Below are 20,721 nucleotides of genomic sequence, written 5' to 3'. Positions count from 1 at the left end.
AAGAATGAGAAACTGGTTTTATAATGTGTATAAATGACTAGATGATGTGGAGGTTGGACAAGTAGTTTTGAGAATTTCGTTTCTGATTTGAGAAATGCATCAAAGTGACTGAGAAAAACTGTAAAGTGTGGCTTGTAATTGCATGCATTTAATAGATATCCAAAGAATTTACCCATAAATGTTTCTAACTGGATGTGCAGTTCCACGATGTGTTGTATCAGAGCCAGACGGTTGCACATGCAAATAGCTAGATGCTAGACAAATATTGAGTGTTGCAAGTTGGAAAGGGCCGAGAACTATTATAAAGAATTTATTAATGCAGTTTTATTGAATGAATACATTAAATTCATTTTCAGTTCTGTAAGATTTATTGTGAGTTTGTATTTAAAGAGAAAAATAAAGACATTACAAAATCATTTCGTTCAACTCTCAATTCAAAATTTTTGTTTAATTATTTCACTCTCCTTGTAGGCTTCATGCCTGGACATCTTTTTTAAATTGCCTTCACAGATTTTCTTCTGATGCACTAGTGATGTATGTGAACTAACGTTCATACATTTCCTTAAGGATTTTTATGCTCTCGCTGTATCTCAACTGGTTCTTACTGGAAGCCTCCTTCCACCTAGAACATATAAAAAAAAATGCTGAACAACATATACATGATTTAATTTGTAAATATCCCTCTCCCCCTGGAAATGTAGTAGGAATATAGAATGATGAGCATACTTCTGTCTAATTTTCTTCCAGCGTTTGATGTGATTGAAGATAAGAGGTGAGGTGCCTGCTGCATCATCTACGGACTGAAAAACAAATAGATACTGCAAGAACTAACTGGATACATTCACATGAAGCACATCATTTAACAACATTAGTATTGCAAACTTAATTTAAAGGATGACGAGACCAATTCAGTATGCAAACAGGTTCTTATCCATTCCCAACAATGACTGGTAAAGAGTTAAGCACAGGTGTTTGATGGAAGCTTTATCAGTTGTCATTTAGTAGTTTGCTTAAAATGCAGATCTTTAAAGAAAGATTAGTGCTTCCTGTAGACTCTGTGTGGCACAACAGTTACCACAGCTTACCTGGCTCTCTGTAGGTTTCTCTATAGGTGGAATTCTGAGACTGACAGGTTCACCAGGTAAACCTACTGGACAGGAAACAGGTGGAGGAAGCCTGTACACGTTCTGTCCTTTGCCATTCAGCATGTCAGTCATCTGAAAGAATACAAAGAGCGGTTTCCCTCAATTGTAATGTTTGTTTTGGCATAAAGTACTCATTATATAATTTTTTTTTAAACAAGAGAAGCCAAGGACATTTCTCAGCGGGGAAAGGAGCCTTCTAGGCAAACTCAAAGGAAAAATATGAATTTATTTCTCCACTGGGTAAATGAATTCAGATGGGAAAATGTAGCTGGATGTAGCAGCATTATTAACAGAAACAATTGATAATAGCTTTACTTTTCAAAAGCTACTGGACAGTTACATAATATATCATACAGTGCCAAGACATTTTTATTCTTCTTTTGATTCAAGGTCAAACTACGACTATGATTTTAAGCAATGCTCTTGCAAAGCAGCAGTGCTGTATTTTATAGATACTTTTATTGTTTTTATTAATATTTGTATGTGTGTGTGTGTGTGTGTGTGCGCTTATTAATTTTTATTTCAGTTTTAGTTATTTAGTATACCAAGTTAATTATTATTATAATTTTTTTTTTAAATGCTTGTACATTTTGTACTTCTCATATTTTATTTCAGTTAATATTTATATTTAAAAAAAAAATATATGGTTTTAATTTATTTTTTGTTATTTTAGTTCGCTTTAATAACCATGGTCTATAGTGCAACAAGACTTTACAACAGAGGTCCCTCACTTGGCTTTTCAAGTCATTTGATTCAATGAGAACTTATTAAAAATGACTGTATAGAGATCTACCTGAAGAAATACTGAGCTTATCAACAAAAATGCAAATTTATGGTAGACATTTAAATGACTATTCCAGGCCTGGAAAACCACACATTTGGAACTCCCTGGTATTTCTAGGACTGTGGGAACTCTGTGGGGTTTCAAGGAATGTCAGAATGATATAAACAGATGTTCATCCACCAACAGAAACAGTCCCACTTCCACAATATTATTCATTCTGGGGTGAGTTTACCAAATGCAACTATGGTCCCAAGTTCCGTCATTGCCAATAGAATTTAATGGAACTAACGACCATAGTTAGCTAATGATGGTTTTGGGAAACGCACCCCTGAGCAGTTCAATAATCTGAAGGGGATGAGTATTTAAAACTATTGCAGAGCGAATGCTGGATGTGACCTCGTCCTCTCCACAGCTGTGAGGGGGGCTGGGTGCTGTTCTCTCTCGCATAGATGGGTTGTTTCTCATCCACGCCCGACAAATGGGATAGAGCGGTGTGGTGGTGCTGAACTGAGCCAAGTCCACACTGCGGTCAAATAACTTGATAATATAAGCATCTGATGGAGAAGACAAGATGTAGAGCACGTAAGAAAACAGGAAATGGGCCTTACAAGATCAAGACTTAAAAAAAAACCCTTCCTTTCAATTCTTTAAACCTTGGCTTGAAATAAAACTCCCTCAACAACCACACATGTTGCCTGATATGAAAACCCAATGGTGTTTCTCAGAAATTATAAAACATTTTACTTATCTTTAAAGGGGTCATATGATGTTGCTAAAAAGAACATTATTTTGTGTATTTGTTGTAATGCAATGTGTTTAATATGTGGTTTAAGGTTAAAAAAAACAAATTTTCCACTTACTGTACATTATTATTTCTCCTCTATGCCCCGCCTTTCTGAAACACATCGATTTTTACAAAGCTCATCGTTTCTGTCTAGTGCGTTGTGATTGGCTGAATGCCTCAAGCGTGTGACGGAAATGTTACGCCCCTCACCATACTGTGATGACGTGTGTCCCGGCTCGATGAGACAAAACCAATAAAACCCATTACAAACGAGGCATTTGTTGCATCCAGTGAGGACATAATTACTGATTATAATGACCTGTACTGTCTTTTCAAGCGTTGCATTGCGTATTGCACCGTGTAAACATAAAACAATGTCTGTGATGTATACATGTGGGGGTGTGTTAGAATGAGCAGTTTTGAGGAGGACTCTTAACTTTTATAAAGAATATCTATTTGGTTTTGTGTATTTGGTCTTTGCATTTTTTATGATCTTCTTTATGCACCAAGAGCTTGTAACACTCCAAAAAGAAAGGAAGAACTAAAATCACATCATATGACCCCTTTAAGATACAAAATTGGCTATATAGATAGGGAGGATTCAAATTCTGCACTTATTGCCATTTATTTCAAATTTACCTACACATTACCTAATTCAGCCTACACATCACTATTTGTTTCATCTTTGGACTTACTTTGTTTGTGCTGGTTGGTTTCTGCCAGAGCATCATCCATCTCTTTACGCTTCTTCCTTCTGTGTTGTGGGAATCGTGATGATGGTCTGTGAAAGGCAAAAAGGATCTCTTAAAGCAAACTCTACCAAACCATTTAGGAATGAATATTGGCTGTTCTAATAGAACTATTGTAAATATTTACAAAGCACAATGTTAAACAGTCTTAAGAAGTGTACACACAGCTGGCTAGTTGACATATTAAATAGTTATGATATATTTGCAATGGTTTTTCAGACTTGGAGAAATTTAGCATTACATCTATTGCTCGCCAATGGATGCTCTGCAGAGAATGGGTGCCGTCAGAACACAATAATCATAATAATCCACACGACTCCAGTCCATCAGTAAATGTCATGTAAAATGAAAAGCTGTGCATTTATAATAAAAAAACATCCACCATTAAGACCATTAATCCACCAGCATTTCATGTCACAAGATGTTAATTAATGGGTTGAAGTCGTTTCTATTACTTTTGGTGCTTTTATCAGCTGTTTGGACTCTCACTCTGACGGCACCCACCCACTGCAGAGGATCCACTGGTGAGCAAGTGACGTAATTTAATTTCTTTAAAATTTCTCCAAATTTGTTCTGATGAAGAAACAAACACATCTACATCTTAAGTGGCCTGAGGATGAGTACATTTTCAGCAATTGTTTATTTGTGGGTAAATTATTCCTTCAAAGTAAAGGTCAAAGAAGATTCTGCTTACCTTTTCCCTGCAGATGAAGGTGATAAATCCCTGTATAAGAGAAAAGAATAAAATATTTAATGTGCATTACATATGGCTGTTAAATAAATCTTTAATATACAACTTAAAAACTTTTTGGTCAAAAGAGGAAAATGTTTATATCAGTTACACAAAAACAATGTATGTGCATACTTGCTCAAAGAGTCTGCCACCATTTTCCCAGAATCCTCTTCATTCTGCTCTCTGCAGGAAAAAGAAGAAAGAGCACAAAGGATTATACAAATGGCAATTTTCCCCAAATACAACTGCTCTCTACTTTATAAAAGATATGTATTGCAAGTATTCCTTTCCTGAATTCTTACAAGGTTTCCAGGAAACAAATTAAAGCATTGCTGTTGATGATCACTGATTTGATTTTCTTTTAAAAAAGGAAAACATGAGAAACAAGAAAGTGTTTCCACAAACATAATTATAGCAGTAAACCACTTAAGACCATCAGGGTGGCGATTATTCAGACAGCTGAAATGTAAACGGATTCTAACAAGAATGCTATTAATCGATACTAAAAAAAAAAATTCTTTGCTCAGTGGAAACCAAATCTCTGGGATGCCATAAATGGTCATTGTTTTCATTATTTTATACTTCCTGCTGCCCAAATTATTTGGTTCTCCAATTCTGTGGAAAATCCAAAAAACAGCAGATTCCAAATACTTTAGGGATGCAGGTGGCAGGCGTGCCATTCCTGATAAGTTTTCTCAGGATACAGAACAGGAGTAAAATATGTTATTGATAGTGGATTCTTTGTTAATTTAAAATATATTGGCACAGAAAGAAAATGTTAAAAATATAATTTTATTACAGCAGACATTATAAAGTCAATTCAGTTTTACTTCTATAGTGCTTTTCACAATACACTCTGTTTTAAAGCAACATTACATAGAATCATGATGTAAATTTTTATAATATCTCCATAATAATATTTGGAAGAGTAGAGCTGGGTCGATAATTAACATTTTGTGACAATATAAAAACAAGTGAGTGTACAGTATGTATGCAAGTAAAGTCAGCTGTGCGATAATATAGGTTACATTTCGTGACAATATGTTGAACTGAATCGCTGTGTCACTAACATTCATTAACATAACATTCATTTGGTTCCGACAGAGTGTTATTTTACATCTTGCAGCACTTTCGCTTTTAGTGACAGACAAATTTTTACAGTAATATATTACACTGATGCAATCTTCTAAAGTGGACTCATCACTAATGAGCTTTCATTACATGAGGTCCATTTGTAGCTTCGCTGTTAAGAGTCTGGAGCTTTCAAAGCTCACACACATATTAATGCACTAACCTCTCACTGTCACTCCTCTCAACCAAACCTTGCAATACTGCATCAAGGCGGTTTCGAGCCCCAGCATCTGCAAAAGAACATCTTTTTGTATTACACAAAACACTCCACAATAGAAATGTAAAAAGAAGCTTATGTTTGCAACCTCACCTGTCTTCTCAGTCTTGATTTTACAGTGAAGCATTGTACCTCCTGTTTTGTTTCCTGTCATTTTTTAGGAATGTGTTAATTACTATATGACTAATATAAAAGAAACAGGTTACACAAAATTAATCTAAAATGATGTATCAGATACCCCACCCCACACACACACACAAAAACACCGGTACTTTGTTAAAATGGCCATAACTCCTAAATGGTGAATAAATGTCACACTAGTGTGTTTGTGTTTGTGTGTGTGTGTGTGTATATACACTAGTAATAGTAGTGTTTATGTATAAGGTAGTAATTATAAATGTTGTGTTAGTGTGTGTGTGTGTGTGTGTACATTTAGTCATTTATTATATATATATATATATATATATATATATATATATATATATATATATATATATATATATATACATACACCCACACACCACACACACACACTATATATATATATATATATATTACTACCTTATACATAAACACTACTATTACTAGTGTATACACACACACACACACAATATATATATATATCATTGTTTTTACTTGTTTTTCATACTCCCCGTGCTTTCTCTTTTGCAAACGTTTGAACTGATTTACCGAATTACAAACGTTTGCAAAAGAGAAAGCATGACGAGAACGCAGACGAGAACGAAGAGGTGGCATTATTATTTTGCTAATCAGCTAACGTTAACTGTTACAATAATATAAACAGCTGACGTTAGCTATATAGGAAACCCCTTAAATTCCTTATTAACGGTATTTAAAATCTTCTCCGACTACATTAATCCCTTAACATTACCATAATACTTTAATAAAAACATCATTTTGGAACGTAAAAACACTTTATAGATACAAAACAACACGCTACTCACCTTCCAATCCTTAGCTGAGAAACTGACGACGAGCCGCTTCTTTCACAATCCGACATTCCTCTTCCGCGCGCAATGAAATTTCGGGCTCGTCATTGGCTGCAGCAAATGAAAGCGCAGCGCTGCTATTGGTTCAAATTGTCGTCGATCACAAAATACGCCACTCTATTGGCTGGTCAACTGTCTTAGATAACAATGTAAACAACAGTTCTCTGACTACATATCCCAGGATACAACACACAGTCACACAATTCGAAAAGTAAGCTGAGCTCTTCTTTTTTTTGCAACATATTTGCAATGAGTTTATGGTTATATTCTGATCTAGTTTGTTTTCGAGAGTTTAAATAGCGTATAGCTTGTTAAACAGTGAGCTAAAAGACCGTTTAATCCCATAGTAACGTAATCACGCGACGGTTGAGATGCACTCATGCAACACAGAAACACTGTAATTAGGAACGTAATGCAGTTTCGTTAAACTGTTGTGTCTTTATTTAGACATTCATGGATCCTACAGTATGATGAAACTCTACTTGCGTCCTTTTTTTTTTTAGCAGAGCAAACAGGTTTGCACGAACGCTATGAGATCAAGGTGGGTTTTATGTCAAATCCTTTCAGATTAAACTCGTTTACATTTTGTTTACACGTTGTCACTTTTCTTAGCGGTGCAGCTGTTTTCACAAGAAAGAATCCATTTCCTCCGGATCCCCCTTTGCCCAGGAGCCACTACAGTCCATCTAGATCCAGAAAAACCCCAAAGCAACAAAAAAGACTGGTGAGAGAACTGACTTTGCATTCACTTTAAGTTTTATGTATTTTGTGACTCTTTCCTGGTTTGCATTGGACAAATTCTACATTCCCCCCACCCCACTTGCTTGAAACATTCGTCATTGCATAGATCATTTTATTCTCTACATTACAGCATGCACTGTGCACTAAGTAGTAAACTAGTTTCCAGTCTAGTTCTTATCAGAACTGCAATAACAAGTGTAAGTGCTGAGATGAGAAAAACAAAGTTTTAACTTGCAAAAACTCACGGTGATGTTGTTTTTTGGATTGTGCATTGCAGGCCTTGAGTCCTGTCCGGTTTACTGAGCCACCCAGTCCTTCAGATCTTCCTACTCAGGCGTCACCTTTGAGGACAGAGGACCAGGTCCTCCATGAAAGTGTCCTGCTCTGTCCCCCTTCTACTGAATGCCAGCTGAGCTACTCCGAGTCTTGGCCTTCTACTGACCTGAGTTGCTCTACAGACAACAATAACACTTCTGTCTGCTCTGAAGTTCAGATGCAAGCCATGAGAAACATGGTTGCACCAACAATAATTGAGGCAAAGGAACCCTCAGTTCTTGCAAAGTAAGGGAAATCATTGTTCTCTAATGGCAATATCACTTTTGATTGTAAATAAACCTTTTTATTCAAACCAAAAGAATGTTTTAAAATTGGAAAACAAGGCACATCTGAACTACTCATCCCATGAAGCAACAACGGCATGTTGTCCAACTTTTGACTATATTTAAAGATATAAATTACTGTTTAAACATTTGCGGTTAGTGAGTTTTTTTTTTTTTAATTACTGTTTAACATGATTATGTGAATGTTACAAAACATGTTTCTATTTCGTAATGATGCTGTGAATTCAGCTTCACAACACAGGAATAAATTGCATATTAAATTTTCGAATAGATAAATTAAATCCATTAAATATCTTGGTCAGTAAGTCTGTTGTAAAAAGATCTTCACATCTGGAAGTGGACCTCGTCTAAAATAGAGTAATTTCACTCACCATGTGTTACACAGTGAACCATTAATTTAAAATACAAACAGTAACTTCCTTTCTTTTTAAACCAAAGCTGAAGTAATGTTGCCACATGTGGTGATACATTATTCTCAGATGAGCATATCAAGGGTGTTTAATGCAAGCGTTATGTTTACCTTGAAAGTGTATGTTGTTGTTTGACTTCCTTTTGCAATTATATCCTTCAAGTACATTGAACGCTTCCGTTTCGGAAAGCCACAGAGTCCAGACGAAAGACGACTTCAGGCAGCTGTTGCAGAAGATGACCAGCCGTTTTGGTGGATGTCCACATCGCCTGCATCCAGTTCAACACCAACACACCCATCAGAGAAATATATCAGAGGTGTGCTTTAAAAAATACATCTGTCATTAATAATACATTTTCGGTAGGTTGATATTGTAAATTATTTCAGTGCACAAATCTCACAAACACTCTTTCCTTTAGAGTCTTACTTATGTATGTCCTGTTTATAGCACCACTTGACCTCATGAAGGATGACCCGGCCAGCACTCAGAGCCCAATCACAAAGCTACAGCATGATGAAACCACGCTGTCTCCAGCTAGACACATGCTCGACCTTAGTATGCTGGTGAGTTTTGCATAAAATCGAACAACTTTGACCATGTGTTAAAGAGGATGACAAATATTGTACAGTTTTTTATATTGCTGTAGGGCTTTTATATGTTGCAGATGCAGCAGAATTTTGTTCATGAAATAAAAAAAGGAAGACAATTGCCTTGTCCAAATACCCACACTTGCGGTCTTGGCCACTTGAGAGCACGTGGGCGAGACAGGAAGTAAGTGCGCAAGACTGTCCCAGGTCTTAGAAACGGCAAAGCACAGTGCCCTTAATGCACACTAAATCCACACTATCTCGAATACTGCTCTGGAGCGCTAATCGAGGCTTAGTGTATCCCATCATGTTCTGGAAATAAATCGTAAGACTTTTTGCCAAGATCTCGCGAAAGGTCACGGAAACCTTTACATTGTACAAACCCGATTCCAAAAAAGTTGGGACACTGTACAAATTGTGAATAAAAACAGAATGCAATGATGTGGATGTTTCAGATTTCATTATTTTATTCAGAATACAACATAGATGACATATCAAATGTTTAAACTGAGAAAATGTATCATTTTAAGGGAAAAATACGTTGATTTTGAATTTCATGGCATCAACACATCTCAAAAAAGTTGGGACAAGGCCATGTTTACCACTGTGTGGCATCCCCTCTTCTTTTTATAACAGTCCGCAAACGTCTGGGGACTGAGGAGACAAGTTGCTCAAGTTTAGGAATAGGAATGTTGTCCCATTCTTGTCTAATACAGGCTTCTAGTTGCTCAACTGCATTAGGTCTTCTTTGTCGGATTTTCCTCTTTATGATGCGCAAAATGTTTTCTATGGGTGAAAGATCTGGACAGCAGGCTGGCCATTTCAGTACCCGGATCCTTCTTCTACGCAGCCGATGTTGTAATTGATGCAGTATGTGGTCTGGCATTGTCATGTTGGAAAATGCAAGTTCTTTCCTGAAAGAGACAACGTCTGGATGGGAGCATATGTTGTTCTAGAACTTGGATATACCTTTCAGCATTGATGGTGCCTTTCCAGATGTGTAAGCTGCCCATGCCACAAGCACTCATGCAACCCCATACCATGAGAGATGCGGGCTTCTGAACTGAGCGCTGATAACAACTTGGGTCGTCCTTGTCCTCTTTAGTTCGGATGACATGGCGTCCCAGTTTTCCAAAAATAACTTCTAATTTTGATTCGTCTGACCACAGAACAGTTTTCCACTTTGCCACAGTCCATTTTAGATGATAATTTGGGTCGTCGGAAAACGCCTGTGCTTCTGGATCATGTTTAGATATGGCTTCTTTACCTATAGAGATTTAGCCGGCAACAGCGAATGGCACGGTGGATTGTGTTCACCGACAATGTTTTCTGTAAGTATTCCTGAGCCCATGTTGGGATTTCCATTACAGTAGCATTCCTGTATGTGATGCAGTGCCGTCTAAGGGCCCGAAGATCACGGGCATGCAGTATGGTTTTCCGGCCATGACCCTTATGCACAGAGATTGTTCCAGATTCTCTGAATCTTTGGATGATATTATGCACTGTAGATGATGATAACTTCAAACTCTTTGCAGTTTTTTCTCTGAGAAACTCCTTTCTGATATTGCTCCACTATTTTTCACCACAGCACTGGGGGAATTGGTGATCCTCTGCCCATTGACTTCTGAGAGACACTGCCACTCTGAAAGTCTCTTTTTATACCCAATCATGTTGTCAATTGACCTAATAATTTGCAAATTGGTCCTCCAGCTGTTCCTTATATGTACATTTAACTTTTCCAGCCTCTTATTGCTACCTGTCCAACTTTTTTGGAATGTGTGGCTCTCATGAAATCCAAAATGAGCCAATATTTGGCATGACATTTCAAAATGTCTCACTTTCAGCATTTGATATGTTATCTATATTCTATTCTGAATAAAATATAAGTTTATGAGATTTGTAAATTATTCCATTCCTTTTTTACTCACAATTTGTACAGTGTCCCAACTTTTTTGGAATCGGGTTTTGTAAGTGGTGATATTTATTTTGTACAACATTTGCAACTGCATTTTAGCACTTAATTAGAAGCACCAAAAATTTAAATTATGTCATGTTATAAAATGCAAAGTATTTAAAATTAAAATAAAGCTATGTAAACACTTGCCATTTTACAACATTATAAGTGTGTCCCATCAAGTAATGAAAAGTTCGACACACACTTGTGGTCTTCTTCCTCACTTGAACACTTGGGCCAAATACAGGAAATACGTCATGAAGTTGTCAAGTGGCCAAGTGCAAAGACCGCAGGTGTGGGTATTTGGACAAGGCAATAGTATACAGTATTTTCACATGTTGCCAGATGCTGACTGTCGCCATCTAGTGGTGGTTGCTGTAAAATCTTCCTCCATGAGGTTCTTTATTTAGAGCTGGAGTATACCTTTCTAAAAGTTTGAGGTCAGTAAGGCTTTAGCACTAAATCTACATATTAGAATAATCTCTGAAGGATCATGTGACACTGAAGTAATAGCTTCTGAAAACTCAGCTTTGCTAAAATATCTTTAAAAAGTAGATTTTAAAATATATTAAAGCTGTTATTTTAAACTGTAACAATATTTCACACTATTGCTGTTTTCACTGTATTTTTGATTGAATAAAAGCAGCATTGGTGGGCATAAGCGACTTCTTTCAAAAACATAAAAAAATCTTTACATCGACCCCAAACATTTATATGTTACTTTATGAATGGATAAATTTGCTAAGTACCAAATAAACTTATTTTATCATGTTACTGTTGCACAGATCTTCAGGGGCAATATTGGAATGCTTTGCTTAACTTTCTATCTTACGTGTTAATGAAAACGGCTTTAGAATGCCTCAGCATTAAAGGAATAGTTCACCCAAAAATGAAAACTTTGTCATCATTTACTCACCCTCATGTCGTTCCAAACTTATACAGTGAGCAAATGATGACAAAATGTTCATTTGTAGGTGAACTCATTCAACTATAGTCAGATTACTGCTAGAAAGTGATGTCTTTTGAGCTTCAAAAGTTATGTATTTATAAAGTTTCCACAACAGAGAGTTGTTATGCAACTCTTGGCCAAGATTCCCTGTTTTGAATTGCAGGATGCCGCTCATGGTTCTCTCCTCAGGATGGAAAATATCTCAGGCTGTCCTTAAACATCAGTGCCCGGACATAAAGCACTGCATGTTTTGCTAGTGACAGTATGATTGTTGTTGATAATCTCATGAATGTCCACCACAAATTTCCTTTCTAGACATTATCTGAATCATCCCACTGTGATCAAGAAGAACCAGAGATACTGCAGCTGCAGGAGCGAGCCAGCCGTTTACTGCAGAGGAGGTGAGACCCACTGTAAACTCACACTCACTCAAGGCCTGGGGAGGGAGGGATGTCATTTCACAATGATAAATGACCACCAACATAGTCAGCTTCCTGTCTGAATGTCAGGACTGAATGTTCAGGTGTGAAAGTCTATATTGGAGTTTTACAATCAAACAAGATTTAGTGCTTTTATTCATCAGTAACACTAATGACATTCATATGTTACAAAACATTTCTATTACAAATATATGCTGTTCTTTTAAACTTTATGTATTATTTTGAACTTCTACATATATGATGTTCTTTTGAATCAGTTTCCACAAAATTTTTCTATATTATATTATATTATATTATATTATATTATATTATATTATATTATATTATATTATATTATATTATATTATATTATATTACATTACATTATATTATATTACCTGTTTCCTCATGTTCTCTAACAATTGACTTTTTGGTTCATATTATTAAAAAATATTTTTATAGATTGCATTATTAAAAAAGTTAAATAATTAATGTTAAAAGGAATTTAAATCCCTTTATAAGATGATTAAAATCCTGAGTGTTTAATAAAGATTCCTATATGTTGATGAATTTTCTTTAACTTCATAGTTTGTGATTGCATTATGACTGCATATTTAAGTTTGAACAGTTTAGATGATTTTTGTGTTTTCAGTGGGCATTCGCTCAGCAGTGGCTCCATGCCTATCAGCTCTGAGGGTCTGGGCTGCTCTGATTTCTCCTCTCCCGTAAGCACTGATGAGCCGGTCCGAAGACCACTCGTGTCCACCTTAATGGGCTCAACCAACAGTAAGTAAGGAAAGGAAAGGATGTGATGTGTGGCTAAGCATGGTGACCCATCCGAGTGCACACACACAGAAGTGAGAAGTGAACAAACATGCACACACACACACACACTGTGAACACACCCTGAGCAGTGGGCAACCAATGCTGCAGCACCCGAGGAGCAGTTGGGGGTTTGGTGCCTTACTCAAGGGTCTCACCTCTGTCGTGGTATTGAGGGTGGAAGAGGGCACTGGTCATTCACTCCCCCCACCTACAATCCCTGCCGGACCTGATACTCAAACTTGCAACCTTTGGGTTACAAGTCAGACTCTCTAACCATTAGGCCATGACTGCCCTCGTAAAGTAACAACTTTAAAGGGTTAGTTCACCCAAAAATGAAAATTAGGCCATAAATTACTCACCCTCATCCTAGGTGTATATGACTTTCTTCTTTCAGACAAATCCAGTCGGAGTTATATTAAAAATTGTCTTTGATCATTCAAGCTGTTAAGTGCCACTTAGCAGGTGATGCAGTGCTTCAGTCCAAAAGAAGTTAAATAAAAAGCATCCATCCTTAATAAAAAAGTGTCTCTCACAGCTCCGTGGGGTGAACAAAGTCCTCCTGTAGTGAATCGATGTGTTTTTGTAAGAAAAATATTCATATTTAAAAAGTAATAATCACTTTACTCTAGCTTGCACTCACTGTTGTACACGGAAGAAGTTCCGGGGCGGATGACGTATGAGGTCAGCTTTGCGCATGCGCCGCTCAGAAGTGACGAACACGGAAATGCAGGTGAGAGATCAAAAGGAGGATTTGTAAAGAAGAATGTCAGAGGATTTTGATATAAGCCAAGAGGAACTGGTTTTCCTTTGCTAAAGTAAGGAAACTTTGCTCCCTTTGCTCTTGTTAACAAATGTTGGTTTACATGAGACTCACCGGTGCATGCGCAACGCTGACCTCATATGTCATTCGCCCGGAGCTGCTTCCATGTACAACTGTTGGTGCAAGCTAGATTAAAGTGATTATTCTGTTTTGAATATGGATATTTTTCTTTTAAAAAAAAATTGATTCACTACAGGAGGACTTTGTTCACCCGCTGGAACCGTGTGAGACACTTTTTTTATGGATGGGCGCTTTTTATTTCACTTCTTTTGAACTGAAGCACTGCAACAGCTGCTGAGTGGCATTAAACAGCTTGAAAGATCAAAGACAATTTTTATAACGGCGACTGGATTTGTCTGAAAGAAGAAAGTCATATACACCTAGGATGACTTAAGGGTGAGTAATTTATGGCCTAATTTTCATTTTTGGGCGAACTAACCCTTTAACACAGAAATGAATGTACATATCTAGTGCACATCATCTTGTAACCTGCCACAGACACACACACAATTTATCTCTTCCTGAACATGTTTGTTTTCATTTCAAAAAGAAACCCTTATCAGATTAAAAAGCACCCACACCTCTAACCACAAATGCAGTGAAAAGCAGAAATGGTTGTGTAAACACTCTCAGTTGACTAAAAACAAACAGAAACGGATATAAATGTCATTTTGGCGTGCTAGGTATTTATATTAGTGCAGTAAAAGTGCATTAGAGCTTTTTTTTTTTAATTTGTTTTTTGTCTCTTTAAGTGATTGTAGAGCCCAGTTTGTGTGAGGGAAGGTCTTTTCCTCCTCCTGTGGTTGGTTCAGAGAGGTCAGGTGTCCGCCGTGAAGATGACATCCTGTTTCAGTGGCGACTGAGGAGGAAGATGGAACAGGCCAGACAATGGAGTCAGGAGGCCCCTTCCCACAATTCTGTTCACCATATACCTCAATCACCAAACCAGGTGAACCAACACCATAGTGCTTATCATTATATTTCTTTTTGATTAATTTAAGCCACCAGTTTTGATTTTCACATTTACTTTATGCAAAGAAAATTGTATGCTAACATTTCTAATCAGTACATTCTTCTTCTTTGTTTCCTTTCAGAAGGCACACTGTAGCACTTTAAATGGCACTTCTCATCAGAGAGCAAACCTCTCATTCACACCGGTCACCCTCGCTAGCCTCAATCCTCCAGTCTCTAAGTCTGCTCTCCCAATTTCAAGCCCAAGCATCTCCAGACTCCAGCCCGATGAGCAACCAGACTCCGATATCCAACCCAAACCCCTTCCCCAGCAGAGACTGTCCTCCAGGAAAGCTGTCACAAAAAGTCTAGAAACCACTTGTGACCAACCACAACATCACAAGCCAATCAGAACACAGGTCAGCATCCCAGAGACCACGGCAGATCACCACAGAGCGCAGACATCCTCTTCTCCATCTCCACAGACTTCTGATAGCACAGAGGAGCGGTGGCTGGCCCCTCACCATAAGAAAGACACAAGAGTCAAAGAGAAGACTGAACATGAGAGACATGAGAAGAAGATTGCACCTTCAAGCCGAAAGAAAAAATCTGAAAGGTAATTTATGTTTTGCATAATTGTCCAAATCAGACTGTGACCTAACCAGGCGAAACGTGACAGGTGTTTAATGACAAGTAATTGTGATAATAATGTTTAGTATTAAACATTTGCACTTTCTTTTCTTGTCTGTGTAGACACGGTGGTGAGCGAGGCAGCAGTGCAGTGAGGGTCAGGCATGCTAGGGGTCATGAAGGGGTCAGTCGCAAACCGGAGGAGCCGAGTGGAAAAAGCAGGTGGCAGGAAGAGGGTCAAAGTTCGGCACGAGGAGGACTGTCTGGAAATCAAGCTCCACCACCTTCCCCTATACATAATGCTCTGGGACAGGTTTGGGAGTTTGTTTTATGATGCACTATAAGTGTCTGAAGCTGTTGAACCCCAAATTATTAATCATTTAAAATGGCACCTATATTATTATATTATAGTTATATCACTTTTTTAAGAAATTAATGCTTTTATTTAGCAATGATGCATTAAATTGATAAAAAAATGACAGAAAAGGCTTCTACGTTCTGTTTTTTTTTATTACAAATAAATGTTCTAAAATTACAAATAAATTACAAACAAACCGATCTTTTAAACTTCCCATTCATTAAAAAAATATCATGGCTTTCAAAAAAAATATTAAGCAACACAACTGTTTTCAACATTGATAATTATAAGACATGTTTCTTAAGCGGCAAATTGGCTTATTAGAATGATTTCTGAGAGATCATCTGACACTGAAGAGTGTTCAGCTGTGCATCACAGGAATAAATTATATTTTAAAATATATTCAAATAAAAACAAATTTTAAAATGTAATATTTTACGATTTGCTCTTTTTACTGTACTGATCAAATAAATCCATCCAATCCATTTTTTTTCCTTTTTTCTTGTGAATCAAAACAGAAGAAAGTAAACACTGTCTTTGACATTGACAGGTCGTCTCTGAGGTGCTTTTTGCTGGGACAGATTCTCCAAGCCAGTGCAAGACTCCAAGTTCTTCAGATTCCCCAGTATATACACCACCCCCACAGTCTCCTGTTGCTTCTTGTTCCGGCGTACAGCAACCCTTGGAGGTCATAGGTCAGCTCATGCAGGATGCAGAAGGTAGGAAGACCTCATACATTCCCTTTAAACTAGCTGTAAAACTGTATGACGACGTGTGTTTAACAGGTCACGCAAGGGTCGAGTGTTTTAGCCTGAACCTGTTATAAATAGCAAGATTGACCCTTCAGAGTGTGCTTAGAACAACAGAATGCATGTTTACATTTTATGTAGATGGAACTTATACAAATTATACACAGTGTACATTGTGTACATGTGTGTGTGTGTGTGTGTGTGTGTGTGTGTGTGTGTGTGTGTGTGTGCGTGTGTGCGTGTGTGTGTGTGTGTGTTTTATTCTAAATGTTTTTTTCATTATTATTATTATTACTATTATTATAAAACAATCTTTTTTTTTTAAATAGACTACTTTTAGAGTAGTTTGGTTTGGCATTTTTTAATGTTTTTAAAATTAGTCTCTTATGCTTACCAAGGCTGCATTATTTAAAAATACAGAAAAATAGTATTATTATGAAAAATAATTACAATTTTAATAATAACTTTTCTATTTGAATACATTTTTAAATATAATTTGTTTCAGTGATATCAAAGCTGAATTCTGAATTGCTGATTTTTGATGAATAGAATGTTCTAAAGAACATTTATTTGTAATAAAAAATGTAGCAATGTAAAAAATCTTTACTGTCTCTTTGTTGCATTAAAAATCAAATTATAATTTTTTTTTTTTTAAACAGCAAAATAATAATAACTTACTGACCCCAAACTTTTGACTGGTAGTGTATATAAATAAGGTAACAACTTTTTTTTTTTTCTTCTCCCCTTATCCTAATATCACAATCTTAAATACAGACTCAGATGGGCAAGAGTTTGAAGACGATCCTTTGTTGCAAGTCCTCAGACAGCAGAGGAAATGGGTGATGGAACAACTTTGGTAAGAATATCTATAGTTTATCTGATAACGACATATATATTTCACACAAATCTGCACTAGTGAATTACTCTATACAAGTTAAACTTTTTTCTTGATCAGTTTTTCATGTTTTACTTTCCAGTGAGGTTGATGAGATGCTCCAGCAACTCTGACGCACCTGTTTAATATATCAATGATACAATATGATGCAATATGTTTCACATTATAATGTTTATTTTTGCTACTATTTATTGTGGATTCAAACATGTATGAATGTATTTCTAAATAAAGCCCTTTGCAAATAAACAAGGGTGGTACATTATATTTATTCATATTCAAACTGTACATCACACAAATATTAGAACTAAATTAACACTTACATCTTTAAAAATATGTACAATCTCAACATAGCCTATCAAGATTAACTGACCAGTCGGTGCAATTTTGTGAATAAGCAATGCTTCCCATACTAAATTCAGTATGACTGGGTTTGTGTGTTTGGATGTGGAGAGTCCCTGTTAACTTGAGGACAGATTTGTCGCTCCTACAGGCTGTGTGCTAAACCGTCAGCAAGAGTGAAATAAAAATGTGATACAATCTTCTTGTTGGCTTGAAATCAAGTATGTTTGGAATTGGCATTTGAGTTGAGCAGTCCACCGCCACAAGGGGGAGTGAGAGGAAGTGAGCTTGTTTTGGTCTTTACCATTGCATTAGGTGAGAAACCCAGAAGATGGGAGCTTTAACTCGTTAAGAACTAAAACAGTTAAGAAGAGCAAAAAAAAATCCAAATATGAGTATGTGGGAAACTGTGTGTGCGTGCGTGCACATCATTGTCCGGTGTGATTTAACATTCTGGAATTGTCTCCTTGTGTCAGAGGTGCTGAGATTACTAGCATGCCTTCCGGTGACATGGCTGATTCCATTGCCATGATGTCCACTCCGTTCGGAATCCGGTATCGCCGGTTAAACTGACGTGTCACCAGTCCTGAACCGTCCTAGGATTGAACAAACACATATATCATGCTCTTAAACGTCAGGTCTCAGATGTCCAGTACAAAGTGTTTTATAGCAGGTTTAACACATGATAATCCGAAAGCATGTTAAAACAGGAGTCAGAGTTAGAAAAGAAAAAAGCCACTGGGTATCTTACCTTTTTTTGTTCATGTTTTCCCTCGACCACAACATAATCTCCAACCACTTTTACCAGCAGCTCCTCGGGACTGAAGTGTTTCACATCAACCTGCACAGTGAATCCCTTATGATCACAGGTCACCTGCAGAGAAAGTGAATTTAATTCATTACCAGAACACAATCCATTTCTGACTCTACTACAGAGAAAATTAAAGATTGAATAATTTTTTTCTAGATCTAAAATAATGATTTTAGATCAGATTTTTTTAGCTTTATATTTTCACATTACCACTAGTTCTTGTGCACATAACTTTATATCATGTATTTATAATTTAATAACTTATTATTTTGAATGGGAGTTCAGGAAGAATAACATACATTTCATAGTCAACAACATTTATTTGTAAATTTGTTATTTTGAAAAGAAAAAAAATTTGTAGTTAAAATTGATAAAATAATAACAATGTTATTTTTGTTTTATTTATAATAAATATATACAGTTTATAGTTTTATACAGTGAAAAGATACCACAGAGAATTTTTATAATAACATGTAATACTCCACCTGTGCTGCTCCGGTGTGCTCAGAAACCGGGATTAAAAGTTCGGTTGGGGTCAACGAATAAGGTCCCATTTTCCCATTCCACCTGGGGAATAACGGTGGGAGAACCCTTTCCCATGGGATACCGCTCACCGGAAGAGAAGGAGGCAAGTCGAAGTCCATGTTTCTGGGATGAATGTGAAAAAATAACCACCAAATAGTCTAATACTGCTTCAGAAAATTCAGAGTGTATAACTAGTTGGTTATTGTGTTATTAAGTCTATCCTGTTATGCAACAGAAAGCAGGAAAATTGTTGCTCTCCAAGTTAGTAGGAGGTTTAAATAGCTTGAGGAAAACACCGCCCCCTTCCTCTAAACAAATGCCAGAAATAAGTGGACTGATGGTGCTGTCAGAGATCCTGGAGCACGATGCCAAAAGTGTTATTAAAGCTGCATTTGCCGTTATGGAATGCCAGTGACAGGAGTGGGATTTAACCCCTCATTTTATTCCCATGATGAAAGCATCCTCTTATGTAATAATTCAATGGGGAACATGATGGTCCCTATTCAAATGGTCCCTATCCCTGTCACCACCTTAGCTGTTTTATATTAAGCAAAGAGTGACATTCAGAAACCGAATGTGCTACTATTCAATGTCAAAGGGTCGTTATGTGTAATATGGTGAGATGTCCGGCTATAAATAAATTGGAAAGTTCAAACCGCTCTGGTCATATTTATCCACATGACACAGCACATTTAAAGTAAATTACCTATTTCCAGATTACAATATAGCATATATACGATTATATAGTACAAACGATTAATCGCATTCAAAATAAAACCTTTTGTTTACATTGTAAATATGTGTGTGCTGTGTAGCCTATATTTATTATGTATATATAAATGCACACACATAGGCTATAGTCTATATTTTGAAAATATTTACATGTATTTATATGTATATATTTACATGGATATAATTTATATAAAAAATATTTATTATATAAACATATTTTTCTTGAATTTCTATACATGCATGTGTGGGGGGGGTATTACTAAATATAAACAGTAAACACATAATGTAAACAAAAACTTTTATACTTTTATTTTGGATGCGATTAATCACTTGAAAGACTTTATATAGTCTACCATAAATAAATAAATATAGGCTATATATATATATATATATATATATACTATATATATATATATATATATACCCACACAAACAAAAACAAACAAACCAAAAAAAAAAAAAAATAGAAAGAAAGAAAATGCATTTGCTTGAGGAACCTACTCACTTGCATTCCTCTACAAGTTTCTGTATCGGATGGTACAGCAATAAAATATAAGTGTTGATAGCCCTTGCTGGGAACCTACTCACTTGCATTCCTCTACAAGTTTCTGTATCGGATGGTACAGCAATAAAATATAAGGTCTATATATGTTTGTGTTGTGTGTGTGTGTGTGTGTGTGTTGCTTTGGATATAAAGTATATCTTCTAAATGACTATATATATATATATATATATATACTATATATATAATATATCTATGTAATGACTAAATGTAAATGTAAAAGATACAGAAAATCAAATAACAAAAATCACTGCTGTTTTGACTCACATGTTGAGCCACATGTCTGTTTTT

The 20,721-nt window shown here is 36.3% G+C and overlaps 3 protein-coding genes across 5 annotated transcripts; 1 reads left to right on the top strand and 2 right to left on the bottom strand.

The window, feature by feature from the left end:
• Window positions 1–294: 294 nt before the first annotated feature.
• Window positions 295–6,640, bottom strand: LOC109088820 (protein lin-37 homolog). The gene is made up of 10 exons (XM_042739924.1): window positions 6,509–6,640; window positions 5,637–5,690; window positions 5,490–5,556; window positions 4,328–4,378; window positions 4,157–4,186; window positions 3,409–3,494; window positions 2,326–2,483; window positions 1,086–1,217; window positions 727–800; window positions 295–622 (listed from the first exon to the last, which is right to left on the bottom strand). The coding sequence occupies exons 2-10, from the start codon at window positions 5,668–5,670 to the stop codon at window positions 544–546; spliced, it is 711 nt and encodes a 236-aa protein (XP_042595858.1). The 5' UTR covers window positions 5,671–5,690; window positions 6,509–6,640; the 3' UTR covers window positions 295–543.
• A 39-nt stretch (window positions 6,641–6,679) lies between these two features.
• proser3 (proline and serine rich 3) lies at window positions 6,680–17,982 on the top strand. Of its 3 annotated transcripts, none has more exons than XM_042739914.1 (14): window positions 6,680–6,764; window positions 7,057–7,094; window positions 7,166–7,277; window positions 7,572–7,855; window positions 8,486–8,640; window positions 8,772–8,887; window positions 12,130–12,215; window positions 12,886–13,019; window positions 14,631–14,827; window positions 14,973–15,445; window positions 15,583–15,772; window positions 16,368–16,536; window positions 17,341–17,422; window positions 17,544–17,982. In XM_042739914.1, the coding sequence occupies exons 2-14, from the start codon at window positions 7,084–7,086 to the stop codon at window positions 17,572–17,574; spliced, it is 2,040 nt and encodes a 679-aa protein (XP_042595848.1). In that variant the 5' UTR covers window positions 6,680–6,764; window positions 7,057–7,083; the 3' UTR covers window positions 17,575–17,982. The 3 variants fall into 3 exon arrangements, with proteins under 3 accessions (XP_042595848.1, XP_042595847.1, XP_042595849.1); XM_042739913.1 differs by having other exon boundaries at window positions 6,709–6,764; window positions 7,001–7,094; XM_042739915.1 differs by having other exon boundaries at window positions 6,742–7,094.
• Window positions 17,708–19,406, bottom strand: LOC109088826 (alpha-crystallin A chain-like). Its single transcript, XM_019102955.2, has 3 exons — window positions 19,097–19,406; window positions 18,552–18,674; window positions 17,708–18,396 (listed from the first exon to the last, which is right to left on the bottom strand). Exons 1-3 carry the CDS (start codon window positions 19,253–19,255, stop codon window positions 18,229–18,231), a joined length of 450 nt encoding a protein of 149 aa, XP_018958500.1. The 5' UTR covers window positions 19,256–19,406; the 3' UTR covers window positions 17,708–18,228.
• Between the last annotated feature and the right edge of the window lie 1,315 nt (window positions 19,407–20,721).

The sequence above is a fragment of the Cyprinus carpio genome, chromosome B15, assembly GCF_018340385.1.
Source record: "Cyprinus carpio isolate SPL01 chromosome B15, ASM1834038v1, whole genome shotgun sequence".
Classification (NCBI taxonomy): domain Eukaryota; kingdom Metazoa; phylum Chordata; class Actinopteri; order Cypriniformes; family Cyprinidae; genus Cyprinus; species Cyprinus carpio.
This window is presented reverse-complemented; position numbering and strand designations above follow the sequence as displayed.